The 17,947-nt window shown below is 46.3% G+C and overlaps 1 protein-coding gene across 2 annotated transcripts in view; it reads left to right on the top strand.

Moving 5' to 3' along the window:
- The window catches only part of PIGN (phosphatidylinositol glycan anchor biosynthesis class N), a 1,090,233-nt gene that overhangs the window by 532,777 nt on the left and 539,509 nt on the right, over positions 1 to 17,947 (top strand). For both annotated transcript variants that reach the window (XM_078687755.1, XM_078687756.1), the window contains one exon: positions 14,306 to 14,397. In XM_078687755.1, the coding sequence (XP_078543881.1) occupies positions 14,306 to 14,397 (92 nt within the window). The remainder of the gene's footprint in view (positions 1 to 14,305; positions 14,398 to 17,947) is intronic.

Below are 17,947 nucleotides of genomic sequence, written 5' to 3'. Positions count from 1 at the left end.
TTAAAAGCTTGGTTTCCAGCTCCCCAATACATGTACAACTTCCAGAGGCACCACAACTAGCCCAAGCACTCTAGGAAGGACAGAACCCTCTCAACAGAGTTCAGGGAAGGTGGGTGTGAAGTCCTTTTGTTCCTGGGACTTCTTAACAGGGAGCCAGGGTCATCAGCCACCCAGCAGGAGGTGGAGCCAGCATTGTGGAAGGCAGGCACAGCCCTATTCAGGCCCAGGTGCTATCCCCTCCCACCACTCAAGATGCAGATGCCGTCATTCAGCCTAGGGCTGACTCAGCCAGGCTCCAGGGGGCTTCCAGTCCTTGTCACTCTCAAACCAGACAGCCAATTCACAAACAGGTTAAGGCACACAGAAGGGTCAGAAAAGAGAACTGCAACTTTCTAAAAGTGCTGTTCTCAAACACAGGATTTAAAAACAACCTTTCCTAAAAGATGTGTTATTAAATTCTGAGTTCAGGGATACCAGACTTTTATGTCCTATCTTAGCCACTGTAGCCAGCATCCCCCATGATAGCCTATGGGGCAAGAGAGCCTTACAGTAGTGAAAAACGAAAATGGCTGTAGTTCACTACTAGAGCATGTCACCTGCACAAGTACATGCTCTACCTTTCACATACACTGCACACTGCCCAAGAGGGTACCTTGGGGCTTCCATAGGGGTGACCAATGTGTACAGAAAGGGAAGGGTTAGGCCTGGCCAGTGGGGGCACTGACCAGGAGGACATGGCAGTTCACAGACTGCACACAGGCACTGCGGTGGCAGGCCTGAGACACCATTTTAGGGCTAATCATGTGGGTGGCACAATCAGTGCTGCAGGCCCACTAGTAGCATTTGTATCACCAGCCCTGGCACACTCAGTGCACTTTACTAGGGACTTCTTGGTGTGACAAATATGCCAATCATGGATAACCAATTACAATAACAATTTACACAGAGAGCATATGCACTTTAGCACTGATCACCAGTAGTAAAGTGCCCAGAGTCCTATTGCCAACAACCACCGGTCAGGAAAAACAAGGGAGGAAGAAGTAAAAAGTTTGGGGATAACCCTGCAAAAAGGGTCGTTTCCAACAGGGATAAACATAATTTTAATAGAGGCTATTCTACCCAGCCACGAAATTGGGTTGTGTTTCCACCTTTGAACGAATTTACCTATGGAGGTTGTGGTAGTTAATATCGGCGGTGGCTTGTGTGGTTGATGCTAATTGGATTCCCAGAAAGGAATGGTGCTATGAGACCACTGTATATGATGCTGATACTGAAACTGTTCACCGTTTGAGATGGGAGGGAGAGGCTGAGTGTTACAGATTCCTATACGTTCATCTTAAACCCCGAAGCCCTGCCAAAAGATTCCAGTTCCTTGAGGAAGGCATCCAGCGAGGTGTCTGGATTGTCCAGCGTCACCAGGACGTCGTCTGCATGAACACTTATGGTGTGTTTGTCTCCCCCAAACGGCACTCCGAAGATATGTGGGTGCGTTCGAGCTCTCTGCACTAGCGGCTCTATATATAACGCAAATAGCAGCGGCGATAGAGGACACTCGTGCCTCTTCCTATCTGAAATGGGGCTAACGTGTGACCATTAACTCTGACCGATGCGGTGGGGAGGTGATAACAGTTTAGTATCCCGGTCCTCATTCTCTCCCCCAGGCCAAAATGAGTCAGTACCTGCTCGAGGTAGGGCCAGTAAACCCTATCAAAGGCCTTTTCGGCACCTATGGTCAGTAGCATGTATTTGCCTGAAGATCTGGACGCCTTCTGTATGATGTGGAGAACTTGTTTGGTATTGTCGCCTGTCTGTCTCTAAGGGATGAAGCCTGTCTGATCAAGGTCAGCTAAGGCAGGCATGTATGTGCTCAGTCTGTGGGCTAGTATTCCTGTAAATATTTTCAGGTCTTCATTTAGAAGTGAGATGGGTCGGAACGAACTACAGTATGTTTTGTCTTTCCCTGGTTTGGGGATGACTATAATTGCTGCTTCCAGCATCGATGTTGGAATCGCACCGGGCTTCGAGAAAGTGTTAAAGAGCCGCGGCAGGAGTGGTGCTACAACCAGCAGAATGTTTTGTAGAAGGCTGAGGTGATGCCATCTGGGCCTGGGGATTTTGCCAGTTTTAACCGAGAGATTGCCGCTGTAACATCCTCAATCCGAATTTCACCGTCCAGGTGCTCAGTTTGCTCCGGGGACAGTATGATCGACTGCATGTCTAGCAAATATCTGTCACTCACAGAGCTATCTAGTATTTGGCCTGAGTAGAGGCTCGCATGTAAATCTTGGAAGGCCTTGGCTAGTCCCTCATTTTGGTTGTGTACAGCCTGGACACTTTGCCTCTGCTGGCTCTCACCTAGTTTGTGTGCTAGTAAGGCGGACACATATGTCCCCTCCTACGTAAAAGGAGTGACGGAGATGGAGGGCTGCGTACTTCGTCTGACCAAGATCGATGCTGCTAGTTGTGATCGTAGTGCCGAGAGTTAACACCATATTCTGGGAACTCCCATCCTCTGGTGAATATGCTCTAGTTCTCGAATTTGCAGCTAGAGGTCCTTCCTTTTCTCCCTCCGGAGTGCAATCTGCTGCAGATATCGCAATGATTTTGCCCCAAATAACAGTTTTAAGCGCCTCCCATAGTGTTGCCATGCGTGTCTCTGGAGTGTCATTGTGCAGTCTCCTATAGCGCGCTAGATTTGTGTCACCACGTCCAGGCGTTGTAGAAGTGTATTTCTTAGGCGTCACTGCCTAGAGGGGAGGAAGCAACAGGGTGACCACCACCGGGACTTGATCCGAGAGCATTACTGTGAGTATCTCTGTATCCACTGTTAGTGTGTAAATATCCTTGGTGCCCATAAGGTAGTCAAGCATGGCGTATGTTTTGTGTGCAGTAGAGAAAAGGGAGTATTCCCTGGCTTGAGTAATGGAAAGTTCTCCACAGGTCTATCAGGCCTAGTTCCCCAGTCTAGTTTGACCTTCTGTGGACAAAGTGCCAGCCTGACCATATCATTGAGCAGACCTGTCTAGGCTATTGTTGAATACCAGATTGAGATACCAGCCCAGTAGTATTTTATGTTTGTCTGCAGCCATTGCCTCCGGCCGGTGTCATGTGGAGGAATTTCTCTTGTTTCTCGTTCAGAGCGTATATTGACCCTGTAATCAGTGCCTGGCCCACCAGTGTGAATCTGTAGGTAAGTAGCCTTCCTTTAATTTCATCCTCTTTCTGTACTACTTTACCGCTAAAGGTTTGGGATACCTAAATAGCCACTCCTGCAGTTTTGGTAGAGCATTAGGAGACCAACTGGATGGGATACGCTCAAGCTCTGAGCCTGTGGCAGTCTTTGGCTAAAAGATGGGTGTCCCGCAAGAGGCAAATGTCTGCCTTTGTGTTTTCTAGGTATGATATTATCGCTCTGCGCTTTACTGTGTTATTAAGTCCCCTCACATTGAGGGTGAGAATTCTAAGATTAGTAGGTTGCTTTACTTAGGATACGCAGAATGAGTGTAGAATGAGCAGCGGTTTCGAGTTGCCCAAGCAGTTCACTACCCCCTCGCCGGATGGTCCCGTGCGCCCCTGTGGTGTGCCTTGTGGTGTAAATGTTAGGTGAATGGAGGACCCCAAAAGTAACCCCTATAAACCCTGTAACACAATCTACTAGGTTAACTGAAAAAACATGCAAAGTCAGTCCTACATTTTAAGTGTTTAAATGGTAAAGCTGTCATTAAACAGAGAAAAAAAACCATAATCTGCTTTAATTATTGCATCTGTAAGCCCAGCCTCTGCCATCTAGTGGCAGAATGGGAATATTTGCCTAAGGCTGGTTAAAGATTAACATGTGCAGGCCAGAGGTGCAGACAACGATCATGTACATCTACTAATTTAAAAAAGACAACCAGTGGAAAATGTCACCGCCTCACCTCTCCGAGTGCCAATATGTAATCAATTTATAGGTACTACGCTCATGGGATCTAACTGTCAACGTCTCCACATTTTACAAAAATACAAATTAGGAAAAATCTCTATATATAATTGGGAAGAGCACTCTAATTTATATTACAGTTATACAAGTTTCTCCTACATGTCCATCATAATGTCGGTTTCTACAAGTGCATGGTCCAAATTCCAAAGGAATAGGTAGTTTGCCACATTTGAGGTTCCAAGTTTCAAATTCTTTATTATTCCGAATTTCCAAGAGCAAAACCAGCCAAACAGCCATTGCGTTTCATTCCAAAGAACAAACAAACATTTTAAAGCCATCCCTAATTAAGCAGCCATACAAAATGTTACATTCAATAACATTCAAATTTGATCACCTCTTCACTTCCATTCATTTTTGTTAGACAATCTAACACAATTACTACCCCTAGGCACTAACCTTCCTTGAAACCTAAAAAGCCCTTACTACCCTTGTATCAACTTAAAAAATGAGGGTCTTATTTAGAGTTTGGCGGAGGGGATGTTCTGTCACAATGTGACGGATATCCCCTCAACGATATTACAAGTCTCATAGGCAATACATTTGTGAATTAGTATTCTGTCCACCAAACTCTAAATAAGGCCCTTAAAACCAAATACCCATACATTAATATATTTTTTTTAATGTAAAATACATTTTGCTACAAATATAAAAGAATCCTTTTTTATGTTTTATTACTGAACACAATTACTTTTAATTGCTTCAAATGATTTTTTTAACTTAATTACTTTAATATAAACTGCTAATATAAAAGTGACATAAGCTTAATATATATTTATATTAGTATATGCACACCCCCACACACACACCTACAGCCACACCCACAACACACTCTCTCTCTTCCCCTCTCTCTCTTAAGGTTACATGACTTATAATTATTTAAAAAAGTAACTTACCTGCAAAGTAAGGATCTGTAACGTAAAAGACTGAAAACTTACCCATGAAGTGAAGACTCCAGATATAAAAACGTTGAATTAAAGGCACATACCAGCATGAGGTGAATCAAAACTTTGCTGTCGTGATATTAGGCATTTGCCAGTACTGGCAGCCGGCTCCTGAGAAATGCTTTAAGTCCCACATGCATTTGCTTTACAAATAGAGCACTGATAACAGTACTACTTTTAGAACTTTAGGCAAATGGTCTGCATGCTGCCTCTTTAACCTTAGGGGGTCAATATTCCTCCAAAGACTTTTTGATACAGATTGTTGCATTAGTGAATATTATAACACATTGAACAGTATTTGTGAAATAATACCTCTTTTGTATGGTCACCCCCGCTTTTTCTGGAATGATGCTGCTGTTTTTTGACTCTGCACACTGGAACACTGCTAACCATACCCCAGTGCCTGTGTTCTGACCCCTAAAGCATGTTTAAATTGGCTACACTCCTGAATGACATATTTAACTCACCTATATGTCCTTAGTATGTGGTAGAAAAGTGTACCGAGGGCCTGCAAGTTAAACATCACTGGTGGACTGCAGCATATATTGTGCCACCACTAATGCTGAAAATGCAAAGTATGTCTCCATACCTGCCCCTGCAGCCTGGGAAAGCAATTTTAAAACTGCCATTTCCATCTTTCGCCATGTCTAAATCTTCCTTTTAAGTTCTTACTAGTCAACCCATAGGGCATGGTATTTAAAATGTAGGACATATATAGTTTTTTTACATGTCCTGGCTGTGGAAAAAGTTTAAAGTTGTTTATCTGATGGAGATTTCTAGTCGTAGATTCCTTACCTTTGAATTTCTCAGGCGTCAGACTGGATCTGGAAGATTTTTCGTGAGCAGTACCCCTGCAGTGCCTGTAGGTGGCGTCAATCTGTTTTGTATGCGTTGTCAGCGTTCTCCACAACGGAAGGGGTGTCTACGGCACCTATATAGGCTTCACCTTGGCGTGCTGATGTCAGTTCATTTCTTTTCATGCCAGCCAGCGCTGATCCTCAGTAATTTTTTGGACAGGATTATTTCGACGTTTTGTCAAGAGCTTTTGAGGTTTGTGTCCTAGTATGGTAGTATATGTCATCCAGGAAGACAGGTATTAAGCTCTGTGGAGCCTGTCACCGGTCGATGTCGGTGATGGACCTCCACCTTGTTTCTCTGTGGTGTTTTGAGTGCGACCACAACACAAAGTCATGCACCCACTGCCAGGCCTTGAACCCGAATGCTTTGAGGGAGCAGACCCTGAAGATAATGGCAGTCCAACATGCAACTCTGTGAAAATCGTGGTCCCAGTTGAGGGGAGGGTCCCAGGATCATTTGTGGAGCCCGAAGTAGCCATTGTCCCATTCCAAGTCCTCAGCACATTCAGGTAGGAGGCACAAGAAGAAGAGCAAGAAGTTGAAGCTGTCTTTGAATTCTCCTCATCTGTAAGCTGACACGATGAGGGAGCATCAGCATTTGAGGTCTGGTTCCTCAGAGACTGCGTCTAAACTGACTCTGTGCCTCTCCAGCTTTCCAGGAGCCAAAGCGACCTCCTCCCAACTCAAGGAGTTTTATGAGGCCATGCACCTCATATTTGGGCAACCCAAGCCCGTTGATGCACCTTCAGGCCCAGCGAGTTCCATGCTGGCGGGTCCCCTGGATCCAGGCCAGCACTTGTCGTACCATCTCGACCTTCCATGGCACCAGTCTCGATGCTGAAGCTTCCGGCGTCCACTGACTGCACCATCCCCGTTGTGATCCCTGACATAGAGCCAGATAAGCATCGCTCGGCACCGACAAGATCTTTGCTACCTAGTTCGGATCTTGAGCCCTATTCCCAAGGGTTAGAACTTGGGGAGGATTGGGAGGAGTTGCCGGACCCTAAAGAATACCAGCCATAAAAAGAGAATCCTAATATGGACTGGTGTGAGAAACTGGGTGAAGCCAGTGGACTGGGTATTTCTCCAGATACTGGTTTGCTTTCTCCTCCTACCATGGCTATGGAGGAGGGAGCCTCATATGCAATGGTGGTGTGGAGGGCGGCTGAGGTCCTTGACCTTCAGTTGCCCTTGCTGGCAATTAAGACCAACATCTTGACGGTAGTGCTGCATCCAGGAGTTTTCTCTTCCAAACCCTTACTCCCGTTCAAAAATGCCCTCACTGACATCCTGTTGGGGACCTGGTCCAAACCTAGCACAGGGTATCCTGTGAATAGGGCAATTGCCCGCCGCCCGCACCAGGGGACCCAAACCTCCTCACCTAATACCCTACCACAGGAAGCTTGGTGGTCCAAGCCTCAACTTCCCAGTGGGCATTCCCTACAGATCCTCCAGGCAGGGAATCCAAACGGCTGGACTCTTTGGGGAAGAAAACATTTTCTTCTGCCAGCCTAGCATTGCAGTCTGTGAACACCGCATGCCTTTTGGGCTGCTACTCTCACACTCTGTGGGACACAGTTGCGCAAGGGCTGCTACAGGTCCCGTAGGAGTCACGGGTCATTCTTTCCCATGCTTACAGCATGATTACTGCAACGTGTTGCTGGCTTCTGCTAACAAGACGTTGCTATCAAAACTACAGCTGGTGCAGAATACTGCAGCTCACCTTATTTGTAATCTGTGTGCTGGGACCTCCTCTGCCTTCCTTCTTCAAACTGTGCTGTCTTACACACAAAGCCTCAACTGGTTGTGGCTCTGCTTACTTAGCTACCAAACTTAGACAGTACCACCCACCTAGACTGTTGAGATCAAGTGATAAATCACTGTTAAGCATTTCACTTATCAATAGGGTCCGTTTGGGTGGCAGGTCTTTTTCCTATTTGGCTCCTTTATATTGGAATAAGATGCCACACTATATTAGGATTTGAATGTATCATTTTTGCTTTAGGAAATTACTGAAGACAATTTTGTTCTAAGCTAGTTGCGTTATGCTGCTTGGTTGCCTGGTTGCGCTGAGATACCTCTCAGGGTGATTCAAGCACGTTATAAATGGCATTAACATTACCATGCTGTTTTCCGACTGGAGAGATGCGGCAAAGTTCACAGTTTGCTGTTGATTGGACACATCCGACTCACTGGGCAGAGCGGCTTTTTCTCAGTGTCCCTGAGGGACCACGCCAGGTACAGGACGATTTGCTTTTTGTGGGATGTCCAAGCTTCCCTTCTGGACAAGCCCTTCGATGGCACCCATCTCTTTGGAGACACAGCAGATTCGGCGCTGTAGTGCTTGAAGGGTTGCAAGCCAAGTCTTTAGGCCTTTCAGCAGCCACACATGACCCCCCACTCTACCTTTTGCTCCTTTCATGGCTACGGAAGGGGCTTCCAACTACCTCAATTTCTTCACAGCCACAGATTCGGTGCATGCTCCCCAACCTCTGCATGGACGGGGGCACAGGGCCCACAGACCTCGTGGGTCAAGTAACCAGCAGTCTGATCCGCACACTACCCTCAGCAGCTGCAGCCTATAAGGCAGCCTATAAGCCCTCCTAATCTGCCCCTTTACGATCATGGGCATCCAGTTGGCGGCAGGATTCGCCATCATCTGCCCCACTGGCAGTCCACAACATCGGACTGGTGGGTCTTGCAGATTGTCAGAAGGGGCTACTCCCTCCGTATCAAGACTGCCCCTATCTCCATGCCACCATCTCATGACCGGTTGATAGTGGATCATTTATCCTTGCTCCACAAGGAGGTCATGGTTTTCTTGGCCAAGGGAGGCATAGAGAGGCTTCTGGTGCCAGAAGTAGGCTGTGGTTGCTATTCCCGCTACTTTCTGATCCCACCCAAAAAAGACTTTGGGCCCCATGCATCAAACTTAAAACCGGTTGCTAACGGGCAGATTCTCAGAATCTGCCACTGTGTGACCGGTATTTTTGCATTTGGGATGCATCATCCCAAATGCAAAAATCGCAAATTGTGATTGCATTTAAGGAATCCCAAATTGTGATTCCTTAAATGCAATGCTAGAAGCAATTTAAAATAGTGATCTCGCTATCAGGGAATCGCAAATTACCGAAAAATAAAACCAGTCTGTAATTTGCAAACATTTTGAAAAATGCACTAAAGTGCATTTTTCAAAGTTACTTGTTACACACACATATGCCCTTGGGCCATGTGTGTGCGCAACATGGGTGCACATTACAATATCAGGGGTGAAACAGGGTGTCCTTTTGACACCCTTGCACCCTTGAAATTGCATGCGCAATTTGCGAGTACCTAATGGGTACTCACAAATTGCGCATGCAATTCCCATTCTTTCCTATGGGCCTGTAGGCCCATAGAAATGAATGGAAACCCATTCCTTAATTGCGAATTTGTAGGAATCGCTATTTTGTTTAGCGAATCCTACATGCATAGGCTTTTGCAATTCCTTATTAGCGAATCCTTATTTTTCGCTAATAAGGAATTGCAAATGGCATTTTTTCTACCTAAGCCAAATGTGTCTTTCTGCATGTGTTTACTGTCACTCAGGAGCTGAATGGCTCCATGATTAGGTATAAAGTGGCTCCTAGAGCTGAGTCAAAGGGATGAGGATTGACCTTCTCCTGTCCTACAACCTAGCTAGCCAGGCATCAATCCTATTGGGGAGGAGCTGCCCCCAGAACCAGTTTTGAGTGACCACAAGGGAGGGTTTGCCCATTATCGTAGCCATACCTCTGGGTGGGTACAAGAAGCTCTGCACAGAGGTAGAAAGTTCCCGCCATCTTGGTTTCAGGTAGAAAAGGACACTGTGGGATAGTTTACAGTAAAACACACAGGAAGTGCTGCAAAAGTGGGTAAGAGCAGCCTTGGGAACATTTTACCCAATTGATTAGGGGGTGGCTGAGAGATTCCTCCACCCACAGCTGGCACTGGGCTTAACCTCCTCCGAACACCTCCTGACCTGTGTAAACTAGAAATATGACTGCACTTGCTACTCTGACGTGTAATGAGAATCTTAAGGGCTGGTCTTGCTCCCACTTGTACCCAGAACTAAAAAGTGAACGCCAAGGATCAGTTGGCTGACCTCCTGTTGAGCTAAAGGGACAGAAAAACTGCCAGAATCTCACTTTCCTGAAGAGCCCAGCTGGCCAGATCCAACTAGACATGCTCTGGACATTAGTGGAGGCTTCTACTAGTATGAGTTCTGATCTCTAAGCTGTGTCCCTAAGGTCCTTACAAAAGTTTCAGAGTGTACTTCACCTGCCTAAACCTAAAACCTGGGACTTGGAAACTTTTTGAAGGATTTTTTGCCTAGAAAACCGACAGAAGACCAGACCAACCTGCTGAGCCAATCCACCAAGAATGCATCGCCAGGGGGCCTGACTTTGCCTCAGCTCACTCACAAATCTTCTCCGCAGCAGCAAATCCAGTTTGGTGGGGCTGATGTGAGTGGCCTTGAACGATGTTGAACCCTCTCCGGTTACAGCCTCCTGCCATGCCCAACTGAAAGAATCTGACTTCCAGAAAAGACTAATTCCAAAGGTAGAAATGTTCATCGGGTCCAACACCTAGCAGTATCTGATTTAGGTTGACAGCTTCCTGGGACAAACTCTGGACTTTTCCTACTCAAAGCTTTTCCAGACTTCGCCGACGGCTTCACCAAAACTGCGACCTTTGCCAACGCATTGTTGACAATCTCGTCTCCGGATCCGGCCTGCAACCTTAACCCAATGAGGTGTCTGCCTTCTCAGAAAAGTTTTAAGTCAGAAGGTAACACTTCAACTCGGACCAACCCGGTTTTCTTATCTGACCTGTGTTCCATTGTAGTCAGCCTCAAACCTTACCCTTGCAGTGGTCTAGCACAGCCTGTTGCCCACAGCTGGCACTTTGTGCTTTTTGGCACTAAAATGTATTTCAAACATTAACAAGCATTTGCAATGCAATAGGTCTCGCATTAGGAAAGTTTGAGCTATTGGTACTGTAAATGACATTTTTTATTTATGTGTTGGTTTTGAAAATAGCGAAATTAATAGTGCCAATAGTTTTAACTTTTGCAAATGTGACACCTATAGTGTTTGTAAGGCAATATGTGTTGTATTTACGTGGCTCCCCGCTCCCCTCAGAACGGAGATGCAGGGGCTCTAAAAAGGGTGACAACACTGCGAAGCCTCGTTAACAACTGAGTGTCTTTCACCGACCTTTGAAGTACTCGGGTGCGGCTGCAATCAGACAGTCGCCAGCCCTGGGAGCTGTCTCGGCTCGGGCTAGCACACACAACGGGAGAGAGAGTGGTGGAGATATGGCTCTGATGTGTGCCAGCACCTTATTTTGTCCCTCTTTGTGGAGAAAGTCTGTTACAAACACAAATTACCAAGGGCTTGTGTGTGCCCAAGACTAATACGCGAGATTGCTCCTTTGGGAGCACTTTTTTTTATGGTATTGTACACTGTGCGCCCCACATGTATGCAGTGGGGGAGGGGGGGGGGGGGGGGGCTTCCAGATGGGAGAATATGTTCGTGTGGAAAGCAGCATGCAAGACACCAATTTTATTTTCATAAAACGTACCTACCTGTTTATGTAAACATGTGCAATAGTCTGTAAACTATGTTGCACTGTTTGTAATGGTTACAAGGAAATATTGCATGAAATGCTATTATATTTTAATATGATAGTGGAGAAAGAAATATTTGTAGGGAAGTGGTAATCTTGCATTGCACTGAATAGAAATCATTTCCATGCGCGCGCTTTCCGACATGGTTTTGAGGGACTGACTATTCATGTGCCGGAGTTCTTCAGTGCAGTCCGTCTTCAACAAGACTAGTCCGGACTTGTTGCTAGAGACCTCGGAAGGAGGCATCTGTACCCGCAGGGGTCGTTCACATGACCCTGAGGTGCAGAGCACTGAATGAATTTTAACCTTTGAAGCCGTTCTTGTCAGTGCGCGAGCCTGTCAAGTACAGGGCCCACATCGGCCAATCTCCTCCTGCTCTGTCAATGAGCCATTCCAAGACAAAGACTGCAGTCTGATACACCCCCGATTCCAGAGGTCAGGATACATGCAAGCTCTGCAAACAAAAACACAGACCAAAGAGCGCGCATAAAAGTACCTGGCACCGCACAACATAAGGAAGGCGCTAACCCTGCACTCACAGAGTGTACAAAATAAAAGTACAAAATAAAAAGATTTAGAACAGAAGCCTCTGCATGGAAGAGTCTTTTCTCTAATCCTAGATACGGACAACCTCAGTACCGAGACTAAGCAGATATCTATCAGGAGAACAAGACACAGTATTAATACAAGTTCACCCCTGAGGAGGAGAGTAATACAAGGTCACCCATGAGGAGGAGTTGGCCCAACCCCTGGAGAGTTTCAAAGAGTTTTCCAGCAGATTAGGAACAATCTTAAAAGCATTGTGGGTAAGGAGGGAGCAAGCTTGCATAACTCACAAAAACAAGTTAAATAGGTTATTGTTTACAAGATAAATCAGTCTCACCAAAGACTCAGTACCCCTGTCCTTGGCTTCGGTTTATCACCATAATGCACTCTGGGGCTGCTGAAGTAACACATCTGAAAACAATGAGGGGAGAGGAGTTGGCCTAACGGCTAGGGTGCTCGACCTCGGACCTGGGGACCTGGGTTCGAGTCTCGGTAACCTCCTGTGATTCTGGGCAAATCACTTAATCTCCCCGTGCCTAAAAATGAATGTGTGTCTGTCCTCATGTAACGTAACTAGTGCTATGTAAAGCGCTCTGATACCTTATTCGGTTCGGGTCTAGTTCGCGCTATATAAAACACAAAAACAACACAATGATTGATAGAAAAGTCCACCACTGGTCCTCTGTGTCCTTGGTGATGTGACGTCTTCTGCTAACATTATTTCTGGGTGAACGGCTTGGTGGCCTTTCTTGTTTGCACAATGTTAGGTAAATGTTTAGTTTGTATAAAGCTCATGTTACGAGGCCTGGTTTGTAAGATGGTGTTCCACTGGCCGCCAAGAGCACTGGTATGAAGTAATTTGTCCAGGATCACACGGTTACATTGTTAAACAAGTGCAGTAATTAATGCGCAGAAGTGCATTCTCTCCCTTCCAAAACAAAAGCAAAAAGAAAAGGAAGAAAACAAATTGAAAGGCAGAAAAGCAAAGTGAAAAGCAAAACTACGTCATATATAAAACAAACTCACCGCCGCAGCCCGGCTTCAACAGGAAGCCAGGCAACCTTTGTTGGGACGGGGGCGGGGCCGGACACGCGACCGGAGCTTCCCAGGAGGCAGGCTGCAGTGGCTGGCGCATGGCTCCGGTGCAGAGAGAGGAGAGCCCTGCGTGCAGCCGGCGTCCGCCCGGGAAGCCAAGGAGCGGAGTGCCGGTGTCCCTGTGCCCGTTGACGTCGGAAGAGTCCTGCGGAGTAGAAGTCCCGGTGAGTGGGGCTGCAGCGTGTGTATGTGTGTGTGTACGCGCGCGCGCCTGTGTGTCCCAGTGTGCGCGCCGTGTTTGCATGCAAGCCCTGCGGTCTGCGCAAGCGCGCTCGCTCCCGCGGTGAAATCCGACACTGGGAAAGCTCGTGACACTTTGGTGTCCACTCTCCCAAATACGGATAGCATTAGTTGGCGAGCTGACAGCATTCATGCTTCGCATGAATGCTAACGTCAGCTCGCCCTAAAAACTCATATCTCAAGTTCCCTTTATTGGATGTTTGTCTTTATAGTGTCATTTTGTTAATTAAAATACTCTCAATTTTGATAAATTTGAGTGAGATTTTATTGTGTTTTATTTTTGAATTTTTGCCTGTTTTGATACTCCTAAATGCTTTACAAATCTTCTGACCTTAAGTCTGTCTGCTTTGTGCCATAAATACCAGAGGTTGAGTTCCAGTTTAAAATACTTAAAGGTTTCCTACACTTAACCGGAATAGTGACATTATTACTCGTGGTGGACTACCATCCACCCCAACGAATAATGTACTCCCTCACAGCATATATCACAAGTATGAACAGCATAACCAGTGACTTTGAATGCTCTAAGTTGGCTAACGGTGCGCTACATAAAAAATGGAAACGCTTTATGAACTGATAGTAGCTTTAATTTAAGCTCGATCATCAATAATATCAAAAACCCAGAGCAGCGATGTCAGACTACTTTGACGGGTGACAGTGAAGCAACACTGGACAGTTAATTATTACGCTTTTGAAACAGTGTTTAATTATGTCTGATGTGCCTTAATCTTCTTTTTTTCATGTGTACATGTGTTTTTCTTACGCCATTGCTATTATACAATTTAGCGGTATATATTCATTGATTTTGTTAGGTTGTGGTGGCCTGAATGGATGATTTTCCTTTCAGCATTGCATTTATTGTTTTCCACATTCATTATACAAAATGTAAGAAAAATGTCAGTAGTTTGCTGTCAGTTTGTACGTTTCTGTCGCCTACCAGTTCTGGTGTCATGTCTGGTGGTGTTGATCCTATAGTCTTCCCTGTTTTCTTTTCTAGGTGACAACGCTGAGCTGGGCTGTTTTATGTTTGCTGCTGGCAGCTTTTCCCATGATGCCTGTAGTTGGAAGAGAGCCTAACATCACTCTAGTGTAAGATCAACATTGTTTCCCTAAAACTGTCATAGCGCACTGAAAAAACGCATATGCTCTGCTGAACTGGCCACACCTTTCAAGTCTTGTTTGATTCAAGGAGCTCTGAAAAGCCCCTGTGTTTAGTAATTGAAATGGCTGCATGCGTGGTCTTGTGTGGCAGTTCCACTGCCTAGATATTGTAGAGCAGCCTGTGTCTGACAGGCTGTAATGTATTTAAAAAATATATATTTGTATGAAGTTCCATCCATACAGCATCTCAATACAGTAGTGCCAGCAGTTACATATCGCATACTTTTGTTAGTTCTTAATACACAGACTAAAACAACAATATAATTCCATCTGTTCGGGACCTATTTACAACTGATATCTGATGCTAACCACCCCGTACAGCGTTCAGATATAGAGATGCTTCTTCTGAAAACAAATTCTTAACATTTCAACTATAAAACGTCCCCTCCGCCGCCATCTGGGTCACATTGGGAAACACCTACCTGCACCTTGTATCTCGGAGTAGTCATTCCCACCCTCTTAGGCTTTTTGGTAGATCACTGCCCGGGATTGTTCTCTGGCCATGATCCCGCCCCCGGCCTATCTCCATCCATCAGTGTTCCCACCGCTGCTTGTGTGAGGGGGTTCTCTCTGATGGGGATATCGAAGATCATAACTTGCCATGCCATCACGCCTTCTTCTAAATTTTCATCCCTTCGGACACGCCTCATTCGGATTAATTCCGCTGTGGCCCATTACCCTAGATCTTGAGCCCAGTTTTCCAGCGTGGGGAGCAGCGAGCCCATCCAGCTAATTGCAATCCTTCTTTTAGCCAACACCAGTCACAACTTTAGGAACCTACTTATAAGCTTCCCCCCTTTGGGCCAGAGAAGAAGTCCCAGAATCACCTGCTTAATGGAACACGGTACCGTCCACCCTGTCACCTGTTGTAAAAGTTCTAGTATCGATTCCTAAAACAATTTCAATTTTGGGCTTTCCCAGATCATATGTGCAAACTGAGCGTCGTTCTAACCACATTTGGGGCAGTGAGCGGGGCAATCCGGGTAGATTCTGTGCAATTTGTGTGGAGTCAGGTATGTTTGGTGAATAATATTGAATTGGGTAAGCTTAAATCTCACATTGTAGCTAATTTGTTTGACCTCTTCATTCACCTGTCCCCACTCTGAATCCGTCAAAGGCTCTTCCAGTATTCCATCCCATTTGGTCTGCACTGGGAGCGGATCTGCAGCAAGGTCCTCTCTTAACACTCTATATTTATGGGACACCAGTCTGCGGCCCCCGGCCAGCGAGGTGAGGGTCTAGAGCGTGGCAGTTATGGGTGGTTCCTCCGGGAATGTTAGCCAGATCTCTTGTGCAATCGCCGAGATCTTCGTACACTGGAGATATTGTCCCCATCCCAAACCAATCATCAACTCAGCTTCCTCCCTTGTTAGGAACCGTTGCCCCAGGTATAAGTCCCCAATCTTGCTGCATTCTCCCTCCGCCCATCTAGTGGTAGTCATAGTTTGACTTATTCATTTGAATGGTATCACTGCCCACAGCAGGGCCCCCGGGGCATATGGCACTCATTTCACCACAGTTTTAATTGCGGTTTCCCATATTGCAGCCACATGTCTAATAATATGAGGGAATCGCGCGGGCACCCTCGGACCGATCAGATAGGGGAGTCCCTCGATAAGTGCCATCCAGCAGCCGCTTCTCCCAATTGTCGTTCTCATCTTGCCACTGTACTGCATGCTGAAGTTGCGTTGCTGTTTAGTAATGGGTGAACCTGGATACCTCCAACCCACCTTGTTCTTCCCACATCCTCTGCAGTGTATCTAGCTTCACTCTCTTCCTTTTGGATCCCCATTAGAGGTCCACCATCAACTGATCCAGCCTGCAAAAATACACCGATGGGATACGATAAAGAGAATTCTGTATAACGTATAAGCAACGTGGAAGGACCACCATTTTAATTAGGGCAATCCGTCCAACAGAGTTAAGGGGAGGTCTTGCCAGAACTCAATTGATTTTTGAACACCCTCCACACATCTCCCCACATTATGTTCTAAGTAGACTTCCTGTGTTTGCGTCATATGCGTCAGCCGAACCCCCAGGTAGCGAACTGTGTCAGTGACCCAACTCATCCCCACTATAGGTAGGACTTCTTCCCCCACATCCCCTAGGCTGCCCATGGGGAAAAGTTTAGATTTTCCTGGATTAAGACAAAGTCCCGAAATTTACCCAAAACTAGTCAGCTCCTGGAGGAGCTCTGGTATTGCTGTTTCGGGATGTCGGAGGTATACCATGGTATCATCGGCGTAGATTGACACAACATGAACTGTTGTCCCAAGCCTAACCCCCCCAGCACTCCATCCGTCATCTAAGAGTAATCGCCAGAGGATCCATTGCAAGGGCGAAGAGGAGCGGTGACAGTGGGAAACCCTGTTGAGTAGCCTGTTGGAGCTCCAGACTGTCTGATACCTGATTCCGAAGGCGAATCCGAGTTGTAGGTTTACAGTAAAGCAATTTCAACCATCTTAATTAGTGGCCTCCCAGTCCCATCCGGGCAAGTACCATCCACATATAATCCCACTCAACCGAGTCAAAGGCCTGGCGAACATCTAAAAGACACAAAGCCCACTCCGACTGCAGGTGATCCGGCGCATGCCATATGTGTGCAAGTCTGCGCAAATCATGTGTGGTATTCCGACCTGGAATAAACCCAGATTGGTTCAAGTGGACTAGTTGAGTCATGTACTGCAAAAGTCGTGCCGCCAGAACACCTCTCAGTATTTTCTCGTCAATATTCGAGAAGGATATATAGGCATGTAAGAACTTGGGGAGATGGAATCCCTATCTGGCTTAAGGATCATGGAAACCAGTGCTTCCATCATGGTATTGGGAAGTGCCCCTTTGTCTAGGGCTTTGGTATAAACCTCAAGGAGGTGATCCACCAGCTTTGGGGCAAACGTCTTATAGAACTCGGCCGGGAGACCATCACTTCCGGGACATTTTTCGTTTTTTAAATGTTTAATGGAAGTCAGTATTTCTTCCCTGGTAAAAGGCGCCCCAAGGGCCTCAGCCTCATCATCACCAAGTGTTGGGAATGCTATATCATTAAAAAATTCTGGAATGTTAGAGGTCTGGCCCGGGCTACAGTCGAACAAGTTTGTCGTAGGTGTGACGCAAATTCTCTTATAATCGCATCCTTTGTATATACTATGTTCAACCATGGTATCACAGAGCTGTAACATTGGAGTGTGTTCCGTCTCCATCCTAATCAGTCGGGCTAGCAACGCTCCCGACCTGTCGCCCTCCATATGAAGCCTATGTCTATAGGTGGTGTATTTGTGTTGATCTAGTCGCGACCAAGCTTCAAGTAATTCCCCCTTAATGCGCTTCCACTCTGTGTTGTCATCAGGGGCCCGATGCAGTGTGGTTTCTAGGGTTTGCAAACGTTTTTCTAGGGTATCGATGTCTGTGTTAAGCTGGTGGTGGACCCCATGGGTGGTCTTCATACAGACCCCCCTGATAACAACCTTCATGTCCTCCC

The sequence above is a fragment of the Lissotriton helveticus genome, chromosome 4_1 (assembly GCF_964261635.1).
Source record: "Lissotriton helveticus chromosome 4_1, aLisHel1.1, whole genome shotgun sequence".
Taxonomy (NCBI): Eukaryota; Metazoa; Chordata; class Amphibia; order Caudata; family Salamandridae; genus Lissotriton; species Lissotriton helveticus.
Note: the sequence above shows the minus strand (reverse complement) of the source record. Positions and strands in the feature narration are given on the sequence as shown.